The 20818-nt window shown below is 32.1% G+C and overlaps 1 protein-coding gene across 1 annotated transcript; it reads left to right on the forward strand.

Moving 5' to 3' along the window:
* Nucleotides 1-863: 863 nt before the first annotated feature.
* LOC116776255 (uncharacterized) lies at nt 864-9943 on the forward strand. The gene is made up of 4 exons (XM_032669399.2): nt 864-1267; nt 6155-6324; nt 8795-8906; nt 9248-9943. Exons 1-4 carry the CDS (start codon nt 976-978, stop codon nt 9391-9393), a joined length of 720 nt encoding a protein of 239 aa, XP_032525290.2. The 5' UTR covers nt 864-975; the 3' UTR covers nt 9394-9943.
* Nucleotides 9944-20818: the final 10875 nt, after the last annotated feature.

Here is a 20818-nt window from a genome sequence, read left to right on the forward strand (position 1 = left end):
CACTGAATGTAGGTAGCTTATTTTGTTTAGTTTAGAAGATATTACTGTGTTGTAATTGCCATGCAAAACAAACACTCGCAAAATGCATATTTAACAGCGACCTTTACATTACGATTTCGTTCAAAGTTATCTTTAAAATATGCATTGTTTATTTTAAGCTGCCTAACCTAACCTTATTTATTATTAAAACTATTACAAGATCTTATTAGTCTCTTTATGTTCTATTTTTTTATTTTCGATTAATTATAAGAAAAATTTTGGCGCGAATTTTTAGTCATAAATAAACCTACAGATAATAGCATCGCAAAGATTGTTATTACGAAAGAAAAAATAATTAATTCAATGGCAATTCTTTTTATAAAATATAAGTAGGTTAATAAAAATATGTTTTCTATTTTATTATAAAATAAGTGTAAGTAAATAAAAAATGAAAATCATTCACTTCCTCTTGAACAGTTCCGAACCACTCAATAAGACCTTAATTTTTGAGGATCGTAACGGTTGTGTTTGGGACAATGACCTTTCGTGTAACTGGGACACGGTTCGTAGCTGCAAATATCTTAACAGTTTCAACTCAATTGTTAAGAAATCACACTAAAATGTAAATTTTAATCCTTTATGCAAAATAACTGGAATATTGTTCCAAATCTTTTCTCCACGGACGTGTATTGTTTGAACTTTCCAATTTTCTCGCAACATTTAACTAAATCACTGTACACAACACGCCATTGACCATAGTAATTCTAAAAATGTAAAACGAACCTTGCATAGACAAAAAGCGAAAGTCTCTTTTTGTACCAAACCCTTGACTCACTACCGTGTGTGACCGTCGAGTGAAAGAAGAAATGGCGGCCATTGCTCCATTCGTTGTCAGTTTTGACGTAGCTGTGCGTTTGTGATGACGTGCTGTGTACTTTTAAATATTATATTATGTTTTTCATTGAATATATAATATAAAATTAACATTACAAAAAAATGATGGATTTAAAAGAGATTATAAAATGGTTCATACCGTGTTTCCATCTGTTGCTAAACGATCGGTCGTTTAAAATGGATGTGCCTTTGACTGTTTTTTGTTTGTTATTGCTTTTCGCGTATCCCAGTTCCGCGGCTAAGTTGTATAGCGATAATGAAGTTTCTAGTGTTGATAGTAATTTAAGTAATTTTACCAAAAATATAGATGAAATAAATAACGGCGGCCTTAAAACCGAACAAAATGCTAATGAAATTGTCGAAAAGTCGGACGGTTTACTGGATTTTTCGATCGGTGAGTATTTAAATTTGTTTCATAATTTTTTTTAGTTATATAAATTGAACGAAATATAAATCTTGTTTGAAATAATAACTCAGATAAATAATGATTATTAATTCAGTAATTCTCCACAATTGGTTGTTTTTGATTAAATTAGGATTTAGGTAATGTCCACAAGTTTTCAATAGTGAAAAACGTATTTAGAAAATTTTTAAAGCGTTAAAACTTTTACATAACAGTTATGATTTTTCAAATTAATTTGATTAAAATTTTTGAATTACTATCATACGTAGTGGGATTCAGGATTGAAAGCTTCGGGGATAACTTAGGTATATAATAATAAAACAGAAATCTCCAAAACTTACAATCTTTAAGAGTACCTACATGTATTTACTGATGTCAGTATATGTATGTGGTCACACGTCTCGTGAGGAGTGCTCTGGTTCACAGCCAGGAGTTCGCTCCGAGGAGTCAGCAGTGACACTCCTTATATTATACATACAACGATAACATTCGGCGATTTTCGTTCCGTTTTCCCTAGATATTTCGCTTACTTAACATTTTCTTAGTCAATAATAAAAATGTTTAATGAGATCTAAGATTTCAGTGAGTATTAATGTAAATAAAACTAATATTTTTCATATATACTACACGTATTTTATTAATATTAAAAACTGCATTATGTCATTTCACATCTCGTCTGTCCGTGATCACGGTCGCTGCAGAGTAACCGAAACGTCGGGAGTATGTAGTTTTTTAAAAATAATAAAATACGCGCAGTTATCCGAAATATATTTGGTTTCATTTAAATAAAAAGGTTTTTTTACTTATTAACCACTACATGGATTTTATTTTAAGACAGATATTAAATGTGTGTAAATAAGACAGACGGACGTTGAAATTTGGACGCTACATTGACGAAAGAAAGTAACCGTACAGTTAAAATTAAAATCGAGAATAATTTAACTAAATAACAATTAACAAGCACTTAAAATAATCAAATTATAAGTGATTGTGATGCCCTTAGCTCTGAATAGGACCCTGTGTGTAAAATATTAATTTTATCTAACAAATACTTAACGTTCAAACTATTCGTGTTACGTGTTGAAAGTCGTACTGAGTTTTATTTGGGAGAGCTCACGGAAAACTGACACCTTTATAATATACTACTTTTCGCCTTCCACCCCGTCCGTGTGGACCAGACCAGACCAGAGTTGCTCTCAGAAAAAAAATATATAGAGTTTTAAAACAATACATTTTACCTACCTAGAGTAACCTGCATTGCAGCCTTTTCATTTGAATAACCTGGATACCCACTGCAGCGCCATCTGTGGGGCTGAAATGTTAATTATAACCACCTGGTTCGCCACACAAATGCATACACAAAAAAAATCATCCAAATCTGTCCAGCCGTTTAGGAGTTCAGCGATATACACACGTAAAGTAGTAGTATATACATATATTAAATCAAATAATTAAATATAACCCGCAAACAAACAGAGCAGAAACACGCCAATTATTTTCTCTTTATCTATTTTATGAAAAAAAAAATCTTCGTCTACGATTCGTCTCGTTACAATCACTATGCTAATGTTTCACGCCTTTCGACTTGGTATAAAAAATACGTCTTTTTAGAAGATTAAATGATATAATAATTGTTATGACTGAAAATATATCGGAACGAAACGTTAAAATTATGGGATCAGATATCGATTTTTGTCACCGAGACATCGATTGCGATCGATTAATAGAAATTAATCGTTATTCTATTTCTCTTATAAATGTTATTTCACATTTTTATATATAAAATAACATAAAATTATATAATAAAATTGTTTATGTACAGTGATTTTTTTTGAAATTCATTTAATAATAAAAACGATTGTATGTAGAAATGGTGAAAGTATCATATATATATATATATATATATGTATCCATCGCCGCGTCTGTCTGTCTGTCTGTTCGCGATAAACGGAAAAACTACAGCACCGATTATCAAACAGTTATCACCACTCGATAGCGAGATTCTCGAGGAAGGCTTAATATATAATTTGTTGAGTTTTTGTATTTTAGTTTTTGTATTTACTTGTGTACGTTAACGATGTTTGTTGAAGATGTCGGGCAAACATGAGCCGTCTGAGATCTTTTAACGAAAACTCTGCCTAAAGTCTTTGAGATATAACAAAATAATATATGGTGGAATTGTGTATCTTATACAGGTCTACAGAAAAGTCCGCGGTGGCATATGTCTATACCTTAAGGATAACATACTATATCCATTTTACAACTTTTAAAAATTGACATTCCTAAAGCGTTTATTGGCAAGCTATTTACATAAATACGGTATTAAGTCTTAATAAAATAAATTACTTCGTTTTCGAGCCTAGATCAGTATCTGTAAATTTGAAAGTTGTCATAATTTTGCTCCAACTTCATTTAATAAAAGAGTTATTAAAGTGTTTACAACCAACTGTACATAATCAGTGTTGACTGTTAAGTGACATTTCTTGCATATATAGAAAATGGTTATATATATTTACGTAAACAAAGGAATTATGAAAACAGGTGAAACAAAGATCTTCTCTTCTGGTAAGGATTTCTATCAGATAACTTAGGGCTGGAGATTAAGATGGAGACGTAGCAGAAGCTGTTTAAACAATGTTATATATATATATATATATATATATATATATAATAAATAATTTAAATAAAGTTAAATTTATATTATTGTTAGTAAACGCGAATATTACTTGACTTATCTCTTTAAAAAATTTACCGATTAAGACGGTACAATTAGAAGAGTCAAAGATCCTTAAAAACAATAACTAGAATATTTATATAATGTAGTCTTTTGAGGTACGCTTAATACAAGTGTCACATTACACACGACGCGTTTCCCGTTTCTCATGCAATAACGTGAATAGATTATATAAAGTCATGAGATATTTGAACGAAATAGTTTCAACGCTCCGTTTAAAGTGACGAACTTGTGGTATGTATAAAACATAGAAGTATAGAAGCTATACTACAACTACATTATAACTATAGTTGTACGTTTGAATAAGAAATACTATGACCTTTAATTATATACGATCCCTCGAAACGTCCTTATGATAGTATCGAAGCTAACAATGACCAAAAAAATCTTATTTATATCGAAAGATTAAAATGTATCAATGTTTAACCAGAATGGATGCTGGATTTTTATCCCAAATGGATCCAACTACGGATCCTTAATATGTGTTATGTGTTTTACTAATGTCTATGATATATTTTGTTTAATATCTTTACCTCGAGCCATCCGCGAGACTGAACACGGACAGTATGACGTTTTTTATTCATATAGCGTATTTATATTTAAGTTTTATTAGGGAAAAGCTGAAGGCTGTTTGTCTGTAACAAATAATTAGGTATGTAGACATGTAGATAAATATATATATATATATTATTGTAAGGTTTAATTATTTTTTTATTACTTTTGAATACCCAAAGTAAACTATGACAATGAATATAAAATAATTTGTAATATTTATAAACATAGCCATCTTATAATTATGTAGAGAATCTTTTTGTCACATTACACGTAACGAATACATGATTAATTGTATTGAAGTAATATCTTGAATAGTTATCAAGGAAACACACCTTTTTTTTATTTAAATATAAAAAAACTTATCCACATTTCACAACAACATTTACAAGTATGTTTACACTCGTTTCTTCTCCTTGTCATGGAATTATTATTTATAATACACTATTAATTTTAACTAAACACTATCAAAATCTGTTCAGTACGATCAGTGTAGTTCGCGGTCACTAAATACGGAGCGTCAATAGTTTTTCATACATCTAAACATGGTGTCAAAGAACCGCAGTAACCTCGTGTGTAGTGAAAATTCAAACCCGTGGTAGGCACACAGTAGCGTACAATAGTTGTATAGAGGCCTACTTACTATACAATATAAATCATTTGATATCATTCGGGTTAATGTAGTTTTAAGTCGTTCTCTCCTATAGAAGAAATTTTTGTTGAAGAAATCAAATATATATATATATATGGGTCAATAGGTTTGTACATTGTAGAGTACTATATTGAGATGATGTTGTGAAGTTTTTGTTGAGTCGTGATAAATTTAAGTTGTCTCTGTTACAAGCTAATCTATCCCCGTGATGATAAAGGCACAGTAATTGTAAAAAAATGTAACAATCGAAATTAACTTGATACGTTACGAAAATTATTTATTAAGAAACCTTTTTAATATATTTAGTGTAAAATAACCACACAAGGGGCGAGCGATAAAATGAAGTCAACGTGAAACGTGAGCTATTCTTTACAATAGCGAGTAGAGTATAGATTACTACAAACATAAAGTTTATACTAATAAAATTGATAAAGAAAATTTTGTTTTAAAAACACGCGTTAGAAAGTCTAATACCTAACTTTAAGACATCATTTGAAAAATTTAATTATCTATGACAATTAAATTAAGTCTATGTACATACTGAATGCCTGTTTATTATATACAAGCAGGTTCTTCGTATTTTTATGACTACCCTCGACAAAAAGAGCTCTGCAAGTCGAGTGAAGCGACCTCAGCGGTTAGTAGCGAACCGTTTTTTCAGATATGGGTCCCCTTTTCCGGTCCTAAAATTGAAATTGATGGGTTGATCAATTTTTTTTTCATATAAACCACCTCAGATAGTTTTGCTATCGAACAAAAACTCTACTAGATCGGACATTCGGTTGCCGAGATCATCTCCGTGGATGAATGACCTGAGTCGCCGGTATAGCGTTCCGCTCGCTTCACTTAAAAAAATATTAGGATACTCTAAACATAAAACTGAATTAATTAATTAAATTAACCTCATCCAAATCTATAGTAACGAAACTTTCTCCACTAGGTCGTACTTTCGGCCGTCCCTTCAAGAAGATGCTGCAAGCGATGATTCCTCTCGCTTTCGGTTTGGGTTCCGCGGCCACGTGGGCGGTGGTCGCCGCCCTGGTCGGCATCAAGACTTTGGCTGTGACCCTCATCATATTGAAACTCCTCCTCGTGGCTGGCGCTGCCAAGGTAAGAGATAGGAATCAAGATGAACGTTCAATACCATGGCTTTTCATTCCTACTATGGCACATGATACTAACATCGTAGGGATATGAGACGAAACTTAGCATTCAACGGGTTCACCGTGCGGGTGCCGGGTCCATGGTTGCAGGGAGATGAGCTTCAACAGTGCCTGGGACTTGCGACCCAGGTGTAGGTTCAGGGGCCCCTATCTAACGCTAACGAAATACTGAATACTCACCCTATGTAGTTCATGCAAACTTGTGTTAAATACTGATGGTAAAATTAAACTTCGTAGATAGAAATTTAGGAAGGAAATATCAGGAAAAATGTTTGTTTAAAAAAAAAAATCTTTACCCGTGATGGAATCGTTAATAAATAAAGGCCTTACGTACAATAAAATATAATTAATAAAAAAAAATTAACTTAAAATCGACCTCACATATTATTTATATACATGAAGTTTACTTTAGTTAATATCACTTAATTTGTTATAACTTATACTGGAGACTTTTTTCTAGGAACAGTTCGATCAAAAAACCTGAATTCGTTACCAAAACTTGATCAATTTTTTTAACTCGCGTCCGCATATGAATCGGCCGTTAAAGAAAGCTACTTTCATTTGAGGTGACGAAAATCTATCACTAACATCTATCTCATTCGTATATATGTATAAGAAAGAGATAGATGTATGTATTCAGATATAGAGGTCAAGGTCTCGAGATTCTCTTATAAATCTTGCGAAATCCACTCATCTCCATACATATGCAATTAAATTTTAATATTTAATACATGATGCCATTGACATATATCGCCATATTGAAAGTAATGTCACGAGCTGACGGTTGTCAAGTTCATTTTTAATCGACGTTCAGAAATATAAAAGGTGTTGGTCAAATCTCGTTCAGAAACCTTAATTAATTACTTTATTATATGATATATATTATGGTATACATAAGTAGATCGAGTGTGAGACGACACCTCTCATCATTCCATGGAATCACCGTGCGGGTGTCGGGTCCATCGTTGCAGGGTGAGGAGCTTCGACAGTGCCTGGGACTTGCGACCCAGGTGTAGGTTTAAGGCCCCTATCTAACGCGCGTTAAACGCTCACCTCCACGCTCCAAGCTCCTCTTTTTCCCTAACCAAATCTGAAACGAAACAACTAGGGCTGCATTCGAAGTACGTTCTTAGAAAGAACTGATGTTGGTTCTGGACAGGCCCAAGTCTTTTAGTAGTTTGTAGAGACTTAGCTGTTATAATTCTCGCTCCCACTTCTACCACGTACGAATGTATAACGAACCTACTTCGAGTGAGTTCGTTAGTGAGCTCGTAATACTTGTTGACCTTGATGGCATGGTCTTTGGGGATGTTGGTTTCCTAAAGAACCGTAAGCTCTATCATCACAAAGCGCTTTAAAATTCGCCAATCTAAAAATATGTCCGGCCTAGACGCCCTCGCACAAACATCCTCTGGGATTTTGTTTTGCTTCTCATAAATTAATTATCTTCATTACTTACAACAAATAAAAAATAAATAACCTCCTTAAATTACTAATGAAAAGTATTTGTATTTAATTAATATAAATATTCTTAATAATAATAAAAGCAGTCATTGCAAACCGCTTTTCCGTTGTCGTTTGGACCAAACACAAAAAGTTAACGATTTAATAATATTTTTTTCCGAAAATATTTTTATGTATGTATCAATTAACGGATAAGATTTTGTTAAAAAATACGTAATAAGTAAAATTGACCTAAGATAAAAAATGGTAAGACTTTTATTTAAAATTATACAGCAAAGAGTTTAATATCGAAGCATAAAATGTGTAATGGTTGTTATCAACTAGTTATTAAACCCGTCTTTACGTGTTTAATGTTCATACTGAATATAAAAAAATACGTAAGATATATTAAAGTTACCAAAAATATCGCAGATGTCTTCCAACTCGGCTCCTTAATAATTTAAAGTCGACTCAATTAACTTTGTCTTAGGAAAAATTTACTATTTTACTGTCGTGTAAAGATTTTATATATATATATTATGTGAAAAGGTTTTTAAATTTATAAAACTTTAAGCCTTTCAAGGAGATGACATATGTAGAGGAACCGACTCTCAAAACAGATAGAGTGATAGAAAATGTGTATTAGTAAGAGAAAGATAACGAACTAATTGTTTTTTTTTTTGTACAAATCAAATAATTTTAATTATAACCATAATTTAGTGTACACTATTTTACATTTTGTCCTATACCTAAATTATAAACATATAGGTTTGGTGATATCTAATAAAATTGTATATAAATCATTTAAATTATATGTTAATTGTATTTCATTGCTTTTGTTTGATAAATTTAAGCGAATTAAAATATTTAGGTCTCATATTAACAAACTTTGTAGAGCTTTGACTGAAAACATACTCTGAGATGGATATTGCTCATTTTAAAAGGATCTTCATTAAAATTTAATATATTCACAGTTCGGTGCATTCTTCGCTTCTAAATCGCATTCAGCTCACGACTGGAGCCCGCAACAGAAAGAAATACATTTGCATATACACAACGGACACAGCGAGGAACACGTGCCTGTATGTGAGTATAGCATCAGCGACATCTAGGAGGCGGTACTTCAGTTACACATGTAGCTATGGAAGCACGTTGCCAACAGCGACATCTTGTGGCTAATAGCGAAGTTAAAGTCTTGCTTTTATTGAGACCGTCTCGGTGACAGAGCCATCTAGTATCCATTAGTCGAAACTTGTATTTCAAGAAACTATTCATTCTCTTAAAATAAATTCCCAACAAATGTCTTGAATTTTTTGCAACAGCGCCATCTATTATTAATCAGTGTAATTAGGAACGTTACATATGTGGTAATAGATGTCGCTATCTGTTTGTCTCAATACAAATTTCATGAAATTATACATTTCTAGCTCCATGGAACAGAGAGGGGGTTCAGAATACAGCGGAGTCTAAGCATGTGAATGTTGTGTACGAGCCTTATTCGGGACCTCAAACTATCAGCACTCCTTACGGCCACTACATGAGGATTGACCCCGGGTACCAAATACCTCAATAAAGTAGGACGTTCCTTTAACAAATTTTTAATATAATCATCGATAACTTTCTTGTGTTAATCCACTACTGCCATTATTTAAGTCAAAAAAAAAAAATTTTTTTTTTCAGAATCTAGAAAATGTGATTTAATATTTAATTAAATTATGTATTTAGTGGGTAGTTTGAAAAGTATTAATTAGTTTTAGTTTATATATTAGTTAGCCTCACACATAGGACTGTATAATAAATTTATTTTAGATATAATTACCGAATTGTTGTAAATAATTTATTAGGTAAAATTTAATAAAGGTTAGATTTATAATCACTTAGTTATCATTGCCACAAACAAAAATTCCGGTTTTGAATGGTAGAGGTAAGTTAATTTTAAAATGTTCAAGAATTAAATGTGTTTTTTTATTAACGTTTTATTTATTTAAGACATCACAAACTAATGAAACATCAAAATGAAATTTTTTTTTGCTTATCATTTTAATTATCAACGTCACCTTTGAAACTGATATTAAACTTTGCTGGTGACATTCTTCCCACCTAGTCTCTGTGGCGGGAATTACAGGATGTGCTAAATTTAAATATACAAGTTGTCATGACAAAAATTGTTGGCAACGAAGTGTTTTACAACTCAGCGAGGAAAATTGTTGAAGTGAACCTTCTTATGCGACTTCCAACAGGGTTGCGTTAAACGTTTAACGCTCTGGGGGGGATAAAGAGAGAGCGAGAGGGAATGATGGCAATCAATTGTGACTTGTATGTGATGTTAATAAAGTTCATTTTCCACTCTTCCTGTTTTCAATCCAGCAATCCGAAGCTTCACTTCTTCCTGGAGGGACTCCACGCGCTATTATTTTCTGCTTTAATTTGTTCGTAAGTTCTTTAGCTCGCTCTATCTTGGTCTGTTCCAAAAAACTAACATCACAGCATCTTTTGGTCCTCGTGCGTTTTAGTCATTTAGTTATTAAACCCGTCCGTGGAAAGTCCTAACGCCACCTAATATCTGCGTGTTCCAGTCACTGCAACGTGAGAATTTTCAATTTAAGAGCGGAATTTGTATAAAAGTAAGGAGAAACAAGAAATTCGTGTAGTATAAGCTAAAGGTAATTTTTACAACGAATACTTCGTCTCAAACGGTTCCGTAGCCAAGCACTATTTTATTGTATGTTTGATATCTTAGGTTAAGGACGTTATCCTCTGTTGTTTATCTCATTTGCTATCAAAAATTAATCCTTTTGTTTCAATCCAGCTCAGAATATTTTATACAATCTTCGTTTGTTCGTTATAAATGGCTACTAAGTAAATTCTTACAAACACGCTTCCTTGAACTGTGTTACGTCAATTCGTCATACAATTCTCAGCGTTTTTGATCCTTCAAAAACTTTAGCTTTTTTAAAAAGGTCATTACTCCGAACGAGATCCAAGACCAACGAGAGTATTGGTTTAAATGAAACTAATATTTTCGGATATATTTAACTTTTTTATTATTTCAATGTTCATACTACCGACGTTTTGTTACTTAGCGGCGACCGTGATCACGTACAGACGAGATTTTAATGTCTTCTCCATTAAGACAAGACGAAGAGCTCCTTTCTGTCTCAAATATAAGTTCTTACTTCAAACTATTCCCTGTGTTGCCTGTTATAAAAATAAAATGTGTCACTATTTTACGGATATAGTGGATTTCATTGCCACCAACAAAAATTGAGTTGGGGTAGCGACATTTAGACATTTGACCGTGGACTGTTGTAAGAGAAAAGTCACTGGACTTTCAAGATTCGTTTTTAATTACGTTACTTCCATTATCTCATCCCTCTCACCACTTAGTGTGCAAATTAGTAGATTGTACAGTCACTGAGAAATTTGGTCCGCGTTTGATATTAAAACAAAATGCAGTAATTAGTAGGTCACTTAATCAGGTACAGAACAAAAAAATAAGCTAAAATAAAATTAGGAGTTAGTTATTGCAAACCCATGAAACATGCCAAAGACCTGGTGTGGCAAACTGTTCTGATAGTACCCTCGGGAAAAAAGAGGCGACTAGGATTAGAAAGGATGCCAAAAAAAAAAATTCTTTATATATATTTTAATAAGACCAGTGTTCTCATACCTGGAACTCGAAGCCGCTATTTTTATTAAACGTCGACTATCTGACCATAATATATTAGATTATTAGTATTCAAAAAACATTAAAACCAACTCTTACTACTTAAAGGCCGGTTGCCTTTGATGGGACGAAAAATTATTTACAATTAACTCAACCCTTGCTAAATGACCTCATAATACTTCTTTACTATTAGACTAATAACTGAGACAGTATTTTTCTTTTTTTGTATATATAGCCTTTCTTCCAATAGGAGGGGGGGGGGGGTTAATGATTTTCTCCCAATTTAATTAGACCTCTAATTGTTGAGTCTAGGACATAGATCTCCGGTGGCTATCTTCATTATTCTTCTGTTTGTTACAGCAAGAAGACCAGCCTTATATATTCTGGATTCGAAGACTTATTTCCCTTTGTCACCGAATCATTCATCTTGAATTAAAATAAATAAGTTATATTCCTTAGCGTACAATGTTATGGACGGACAAACTGACGTCCGAACACGAGACAGATATGAATAACAGATAACTTTTATAGTTTTCATTCCGCTCCCTCATGTGATGAAATCGCGCCATAACCTGTAACCTCCAAAAACTAAGGAGAAATTATCGTGCATTAAAAGTATGCTACAGTCGAAAAATCTATGGCATCCGATTATTATAATGGACCAATAATTATCTTCTTCTATAAAGTATGTCCGAAATATTATGAGTGACGGATGTAACTAGACAGCCGGGTGCCCTTTCCCTATTCCCACCCTTTCTGCCTTTTCCTTATTCCCACCGTCTCTTGCACTCATCCGCAACACCTCTGATGTTGCACATGTCCATGGGCGCCGGTGACTACCTTCAATCAGGTAAACCGTCTGCTCGTTTACCGCCTTTTTCTTTTAAAAAAAAAAATTAACAGCGCGTGGTGTCCCTCCGCGCCCAAGAACTGAAACTTCGTAATGTGTAAATGATAATACATTATATGTGTGACAAATCCAACAAATAACGAATGAATATTATTAATAAAACAATAAAGAACAACAAGTACGTATTGAGGATAGTTTCATACCGTCTCACTCTATATCTCTCTCTCACTTTTGACATTTCTGTATCTTTCTCTCTCCCTCTTGCGTTGGAATGTTGAACGCCACTCGTAACGTAACAGGTATATTACGCGCATGCGTTTGTACGCCACGCGACGCATTCCCTCTCCTCTGTCTCATTTTATCCCCTCCCCAGGAGCGTTAAACGTTCAACGCCACCTTACCTCTCATAAGAAGTTTCACTTAAAGAACTACTGCAACATGTAGTGCCTCCATCGTCACACGGAACATGCTGTGCCTGAGAAGGATGCAGGTAGGTCCAGCGTCTATATTTTCGCACTCCCGAACTACCAACGAACTAGTGGGTAGTTTTTGAAATACGCTAAGCCAGAATCAACTCCCACCAACTACTGAGACATTACGTGCACTGTGTAGCATCACTTGTGTTAATAGAGATTTATAACTGAAAAACGCTATTAATATATTATGTATAATCTATATGGTACCGATTCAAAAGTTTCATCTTGTAAAGTCTCTGAATACTTCAAAATATGACATCTATTAGTTCGTGTAATGTCTAAAAGATGTCGCTTTTCATGATCTAGTAAAGTATATATAAAAAAAAATATCTTGTCCCATGACCTCAAAAACTTAAAGTGTTTCTATCGCATGTTGCATTACAGCCAGTCGTTGATGTGAAAAGTGGGGATGAATTGTAGGACACACGAAATAATATTCTGGCAACTCACATAATATGACTGTAAGATTTTATATGCTACATAAGTACTCCACATTATAAAGCAATCAAAATTCATGGTTGGACATGTTATTACTTTTTTTCTTTTAATTTATGTTAAGATTAAAATAAAACGACGATTTTAATTACAACGCGAATAAACACAGTAATATTTTTGTTAAAAACTCGCATATCGTCAAAATAAAGCACGCTGTCTCATACAAACTGAACTTAACATACTATAGCTATCAGATATTTCAACAACAACAGAAAAAAACAGATACGAAATAAAAATAAATTTATATGTTTCAGATATAAGTAATTTTAATCAAATAAAGCGAGCGGTGCTTTTGAACTTATTTAAACATTATTATAATACATAGTTGCTTTTTTTTTTTAATATTTTGAACCAAAATTAAAAAAGGACAAAGTAAAAAGGTTTTATCATATCATAATTTAAGTAGACTCTTATACTTTGTTTTATCAAAAGGGTTTCTTGTAGAGAAGTCTTTTATTAACTTTATCTTTTGCGCATCACATTTCTTTTATAACAGCGTAATTATTTCCAATTTTTGTCACATAAACAAACGAACGAACCAATCGTGGATTTTTCGTGAAAAATTTATATTTATATATCAAAAGAATGACGAATTATTTAAGTGAACTACACAAGACCTAATCCAGAGGAATAAATTAACATAAAAATTAAGAAATAACTAAGATAGTGAATATAACGTGACGATGAGACGGACAACAAACACGTTATGACGTCACTCAAATATTTGGACATAGCCAACTAGGTGTGTCTCGATTCATAAGAAAAATAACACAAAAGAATAGAAAATAATGTATATATTAGATATATTAGACAGTAAAATAATTAATAACTGTGCTTTTTATTGTATGTATTTATGTTATTTAAATAAGGTTTTAGATTATGTTCACGGGTTAAGAGAGTTACGTTGGTCAATACTCAATAACGCGTTACTGAATTCCGAGTTATTTATTTCCTTAATTAAAAAACCCCTTATATTTTCAATAGTCATGTATCATGCTAGTTTGTTAACATCGTCTATAGATGGCGTTAGTTACACGAATGTCATCAGCTCGGGTCCTCTGTAATAGTAGGAAATCTTTATTTTAATTGAAAAATTAAAAAATATATATAATAATTTAAAAACGGCTGAAATTACGTAATTTAATTATCTAATAAGTTCCTTCTACTCATCAGTTCATTTCCGCTGTCAGTTATCTATCCAGCTGTCGCTGGAAAGTGTATTGTTTTTGATACCTCATCTTGAGTGTCCGTAGTTCGTTGTAGCATAATTTTAGCTCGTCAGCAGAGTCTTTGAGCTGTAAATGGTTCATGAGGAAACGATATCTCGAATGACTTTTGATCATATTTAAATTCAGTATTGATTTTTTTTATAAGTTTCTAAATACAAGTCCTGTATCAGATGTCTGCTTGCCTGGAATTCGTTACTCGCTTCCGATTTCTTGTTCCGTCAGTTATTGTATGTTGTAATTAACTATATTAAATGAGACGAAACCTCTCAGCATAGCGTTGATTCACGGTGCCGGTGCCGGGTCCATAGCGTTGCAGGGAGAGGAGCTTCAACAGTGCCTAGGACTTGCGACCCAGGTGTAGGTTTAAGAGGCCCCTATCAAACACGCGTTAAACGCTCACCTCCGCTGTCCAACCTCCTCTATCTACGTAACCAAATTTGAAACGAACCTACTAGGGCTGCCTTTGAAGAATGCTCACGTTCCAAGAATGAATTGATATTAGTTCTTGACAGGCCCAAGTCTTTTAGCAGGTTGTAGAGATATTTGGCTGATCCCTCCTACTTCTATAAAATACACGAATGACTTTGTAATTCGAAATTCTTTCAGCCCTATGACTTAAACTTGAAGTCTGGGACGTCTATGAGTCAAAGTCGTAAATAATGACCAAATCTCGGGTGAAAGTTAATAAATAATTGACGTGCGAAAATATAATATAAAAAAACATTGTTCTTTACATAAATACATTTACTGTGAGGTTTATTATTATAAATTAATATAAAAAAAATTAACCAAATAATTTCAACAGTCTTATTAAAAATAATATATACGTAGACGCGTTCTCAAACACGATGAATGCAGAATAACATATACTTACTCCCAGATTATATATATATATATATATACGAACGTTTTCAATACATACCTCAATACCAAATTCGTAGGGTATAGCAGCAGATGGTCTGGGACTATTATATATAAAATTTTCATATATATATAGATCCGTCCCAATGTGGTAATTAAAGATTTGACAGTATAATTAAACACAGACAAGAGTAAGAAAGGCGAAAGTTGAGTTGCATAGAGCCTTCATTCGTAAAACGCATTTCGTTGTTTCGATCTATATTATGTATAGCGATTTTTGAAGGCTATAGTTTTTAGGTTCGTCTTATAAATATATTGTGAAGATCTAGACGAGATGGATTATTAACAGAGACTCACAAATATTAAAAACTTTTTATATCACACCTCTTTACAAGCATAGCTTTTATTAACAGTCTCCGAAAGATTTTTGTATGTCTCCTAATATTTCTGTTCTGTAGATATGTTTATAAAAGACACGTATTTTTTACTTATCAATACTTGCATTTAATATATGTAAAACCGTCTCAAAAAGATTTTTTTTTTTAAATAAAAAAAATAATTATCAACCTTGGCAGTATATTATTCCATTTTGACAGCTGTCAGGTTTCAGATTTAGCGCCTCTTTTTAAAAAGTCCAATATTATTCAAAACTAAAGATAATTTAATATGAAACTAAGATTTATGTATTTATAATGTTAATATAATTCTAATAGCCATTCCGTCGACTCCAAGGGCGCCGGGTCGGGTGACGTCATACTGAACTAGCTACACTCACACACACACACGCACACACACACAAACACACAGCGACAGATTCGTTCGTCATATCGGCGTTATTGAGGACATTTTAACAGATTATAAAATAAAAGAGGCTTAGATTTTAGCCATTTGTTTCTTATGTATAAAAATATATAATATGTAAAATATTAGTCATTCATACATTTTTTATATAGAAACTATTGCTTGTAAATTTATTTAAAATTTAGCTATTTCTGAGAAATTCTAAACCAATGTATTAATAAAATATTACAGCATATATCTATAATTAATAAAGTTAATATTATTAGAAAGCCAAATTTTATAGAATATAGTTCTGTCACACAATGCTATCTGAACGGGGTTTTGAGAAACGTGTGATCAGATTAAATGGCAAGGAGTGGGATTAATGGAAAATACAAAGGCGAGAGCTTGCTAGGACATGGACAACTGTTGCTCCACACAAAAACTACTGGACGGATTACGATAAAACTCTACGGTTACGTAGCTTAGACATAGGAATAAGACTAGTGACGTGATATCAGCTGGCATAGCAGGCATTACTGTCGAGTTGTGTGTGAAGTCACGTGACACACTAGATGTCGCTGTCGCGGAGGCAACATAACGATCGCTTTTAAAACTAGTACAAGTCTCGATATTAATTCTAACTTAAAAAGCAACTGGTTATAACTAATGTAGTTGTTTATTTAATGTATAATGTATATAACTTTATACACAAAATTTAATGTGCGCAAACCGTGGTCAGAATAAAAATGTTAACAAGTCGGTTAGTCACATTAATGGGCCATTAAAATTCCGATTTTGTTCCAAAAACGTGTTTTAAATATTCACGTTTATAGCACTCGTTGTACGGCCGACATTTTGTTACTTTACCCGTGTTGCAGACGAAATTCTAAAATTGTTTCCACACATTATTATTATTCAATATAAATGTAATATATTTATGAGAATTAAATGAAGCCGAAACTATCGAGGATTTTTGAATTTCAAAATTTACTCGACGTATTTTTATTAATATTTACAGTTGTTTAGCTTCAACGTGAGATCGTGATACGTAATTTCACGTATCCCTTTCAGCCAATCCCGAAATCCACGTGAAGTCATAGCCAGAAACTATTATTTATATAAGTAAAAACACAATACACTTAAAAAATATTTGAATAACTTAAAATATCCAACGTATTCTTCTTTTTCTTATCCCCTTCTTTTCTTCTTCTTCAGTTTCTTCTCGAGCTCTGTGTCAAGGGACTAAACGTAACCTCTATCAGGCTATGTCTGAAACATCGTAAGACACAGACAAAGCCAAGGAGAGGCTAGGTCAACATCCCATTGTATCTTCATAAATCTTCTGCCAACTTCTCTTCTATGTAAATCTAAATAAAATACCTCTTTATAATTAAATTTTCTTAATTCACATTAATATATATGTAAAAATCGCTTGGAATTAATTATATATAATATATTCTGTAGGTCTAGAATCCTAATGTGTTTCGCAGTCTGATAAACATCAAGGCAATCACCTACAGTTGATAACTTAAACTATTGAGTACTTTACTACTAGTAGAGTACTTACTTACTTAAATTTGTCACTACTCACTATATACGGAGCGTCTCCCCTTTCTGATACAATAACCTATGTTAATAATGTGACCAGATTTATGTACATAATACTGTTAACGCTGCGTGTGACGTGCAAACACGGAGTAAACTTTTTTGAATATATAACTAGTTTACAACGTAATTATTTTTGTTAAAACGATTGAAAGTTAGGACGGTCCAAACAAAAGACATCAACGGGTTTAATTATAGTCCGTGACTATAAAAACCTGATTGAGATAAGAATAGGAGATGGAGTGAGATAAAAATAGAGACGAGAGATTTATGGCGAATTTAAGACGATTTAAATCTGAGTGCCAGAGAGAATAATTGTATGTACAAGCAACTAACACAACTCTTATATATATATTAGTGTCCAAAATCTGGACAGATCTGAGTGTTATGTAGAATGAAATCTATACAGATCTTGATACATGTTAATCGATCGTATCATAAAGCGATTTATAGCAATTAAAAAAAATTCCAAGGCAAAGGTTATTAAATCGAATAATAAAACGTTTGAGAATTGTATAATTTAAGATTTTAAACTTTTTCGGCGAAAAAATATAACGGAGCTTAGACTTTCAATCAGTGCCTTCTGTGTTGTGGCTGATTCCTCTTCGTCAAGATAGTTTTTCTTCTTTACGTAATACTGGGTATTAAATAGAAATAATTTGATCGGTTTCCTTGTTCTTTACGTTCGACTATACATACGTCGAAGTTTCACGATATTCTGCTTAGCATTTTAGGAGACAAACCAGCTAGACTTCACCACTGGTTACACTTGATCTTTTAAGTTTAGCAAGGATTAATTAATATATATATATATATATTATTGTTATTGATTTTCTTAAATATATAACGTCTTATTTATATTTAAAGTAATTTTATATATTTTTTTTCTAATACTTAAACAAGAACACAGTCTCGTGTTGAAAGCCTTGAATGTAGACTGAGGTGATCATCTAGTGTTACCTCAACACGGAGGATAGAGGCCGTGAGGTTTTATTATTATTACCTTATAATATACAATTAAAACATTTGTGTGAGACAGAGAGAGACAGAGAGAGATAGAGAGTAACAAAGATATAAGGGGAAAGACTTCCAATTAATAACAATGTTGTTGTAATATCAACTTTTCTGGCTCTATAATGTGGGCAGAACGTATAGAATGGACATTTAAGATTTTGTGTATGTGTGTGGGTACTTGTGTGTGTGTGTGTGTGGTAAATTTTTGGACATATGACGTCATCGGGCATGAATCACTCTCCCAATAGTGACATGCATGACTTATATTTATGTAATTTTTTCGGTATTTCGTTGCCAACGTAAACACACATAGATAAAGTAATATATGTTGTAACGAAAGAAAATACGCACACATGCAAAGACGTCTCTATAGCGTTATGGCGTAGTCGTTACTGGGGCGGTAACGATAGCTACCGGGTTCGAAACGTGAACTTTGGGTCCATAAGGAAATTATTTATTATCATAATATTAATGTAAAAATAGATATTTTTATAGAATATAATATATGTATATGTGTTGAAAGAAAAAAACTATAAAATTTTAAAATACAATGAACATTATTCTTGCATAAAAAATATCATAACTCTTATAAGGAAATTAGTTACTATTATATATTATATTGCATTATATACTGTTATGTTGTTAATTTAAAAAATTGAATTCGGCATAAAACAATTGGATCTTCGGCTGTTTTATTTGATGTTTAAGAAAACATATATATGTTGATTGCAAATGAAAAAACATCAACGAAACAAAAATTTTAATATAATTATTTTAATATTATACTAGTAAATTTAATAATAGGTTATATTATTTCAAATTATTCCTATATATCTATATATATATATACGTATAATGTTTCTGTACAGTACATTAATATTAATTTTAGTCGCGAGACGTTAACTTGTAACGTTCAAGGTCATTTTAATAAGCACCAAATTATTATTCATTTACATATTTGTATAAAACTTGTTATTTTAAATGATTTTGCTTCATGATATGAAACTTCGGACGAATTAATTTGAAAATGTATATATATATATATATAAAATATTTTTTTGAAATAGTTGATGACATTTTATGTTATATAGTTTAATCTATCGATATTTTTTCATCACACAGGTTAAAAATATTTATATATTATAATGTCTATAATTACGAACGTATTATATATTTTTTTTTTAACAAAAAGAAAAGACAATTAATGTTATTCTATAACTCACACCCGTAGCCTGTGTTAAGAATGCCACATTTTCTGACAAACGATAATACCTCGATCTAGTTAGTAATCAAAATAGGTTTATTTTAAAATAATTTCAAGGTTTTTGAAAATATTTTCGTAAAATATAACGTTATCACGGAGTATGAACGGACTAGCAGATTCTTATTAGTATTATTTCGTTACCATAATTTAAATATAAAAATGATTTTCATATATATACTTAATGGACGTAAAGAATTAGTATTTTATCTATCACATATTGACATTTAAATTAATGTAAAATTTCAAATAATTTGCAATAATAGAGAGAAGTAAAGTGATTATAATGCAAATATGTCATTACATTGAGATCGTCGATCACAACGAGGCAAGAGTTTAAAATATTCATCCAATATTACTATATAAAGCCAATGTAAGGAGCGTGGTTATAATAAAACGAGCAAAATTATCATACCTGTTTGAACACGATATAAAAAAAAACATTCGCACACGTCGGATACACACAGATTCACAATCATGACTGCCGGTGCCACATTAGGCATTAGCACGTCAAACGAGATTTTAAAATCTATGTCCTCCAAATAACTATGAATTGATTAAATATTACAAACTGGTCGAATAATATTAATTATGGCGCCGTTCGCGGATGCTCGGGACGTTAGACCGTTGGCGGATTTAAAAGAATAACGAAACAGAGAAAAAAAAATATGCCCGACGGGACTCGACTATGGTGTGGTAGGATTTTTATATACAACTGTTTAATAGGTTCTGTATATTAAATTAATCATATAAAAAG

The sequence above is a fragment of the Danaus plexippus genome, chromosome 28, assembly GCF_018135715.1.
Source record: "Danaus plexippus chromosome 28, MEX_DaPlex, whole genome shotgun sequence".
Taxonomy (NCBI): domain Eukaryota; kingdom Metazoa; phylum Arthropoda; class Insecta; order Lepidoptera; family Nymphalidae; genus Danaus; species Danaus plexippus.

Excerpts from the sequence above, each read along its gene's own strand:
- LOC116776255 (XM_032669399.2), top strand. The coding sequence starts at position 976 with ATGATGGATTTAAAAGAGATTATAAAATGGTTCATACCGTGTTTCCAT. Across the intron at positions 1,268-6,154 it reads TTTACTGGATTTTTCGATCG|GTCGTACTTTCGGCCGTCCC; the intron begins GTGAGTATTTAA and ends TTTCTCCACTAG. Across the intron at positions 6,325-8,794 it reads TCGTGGCTGGCGCTGCCAAG|TTCGGTGCATTCTTCGCTTC; the intron begins GTAAGAGATAGG and ends ATATATTCACAG.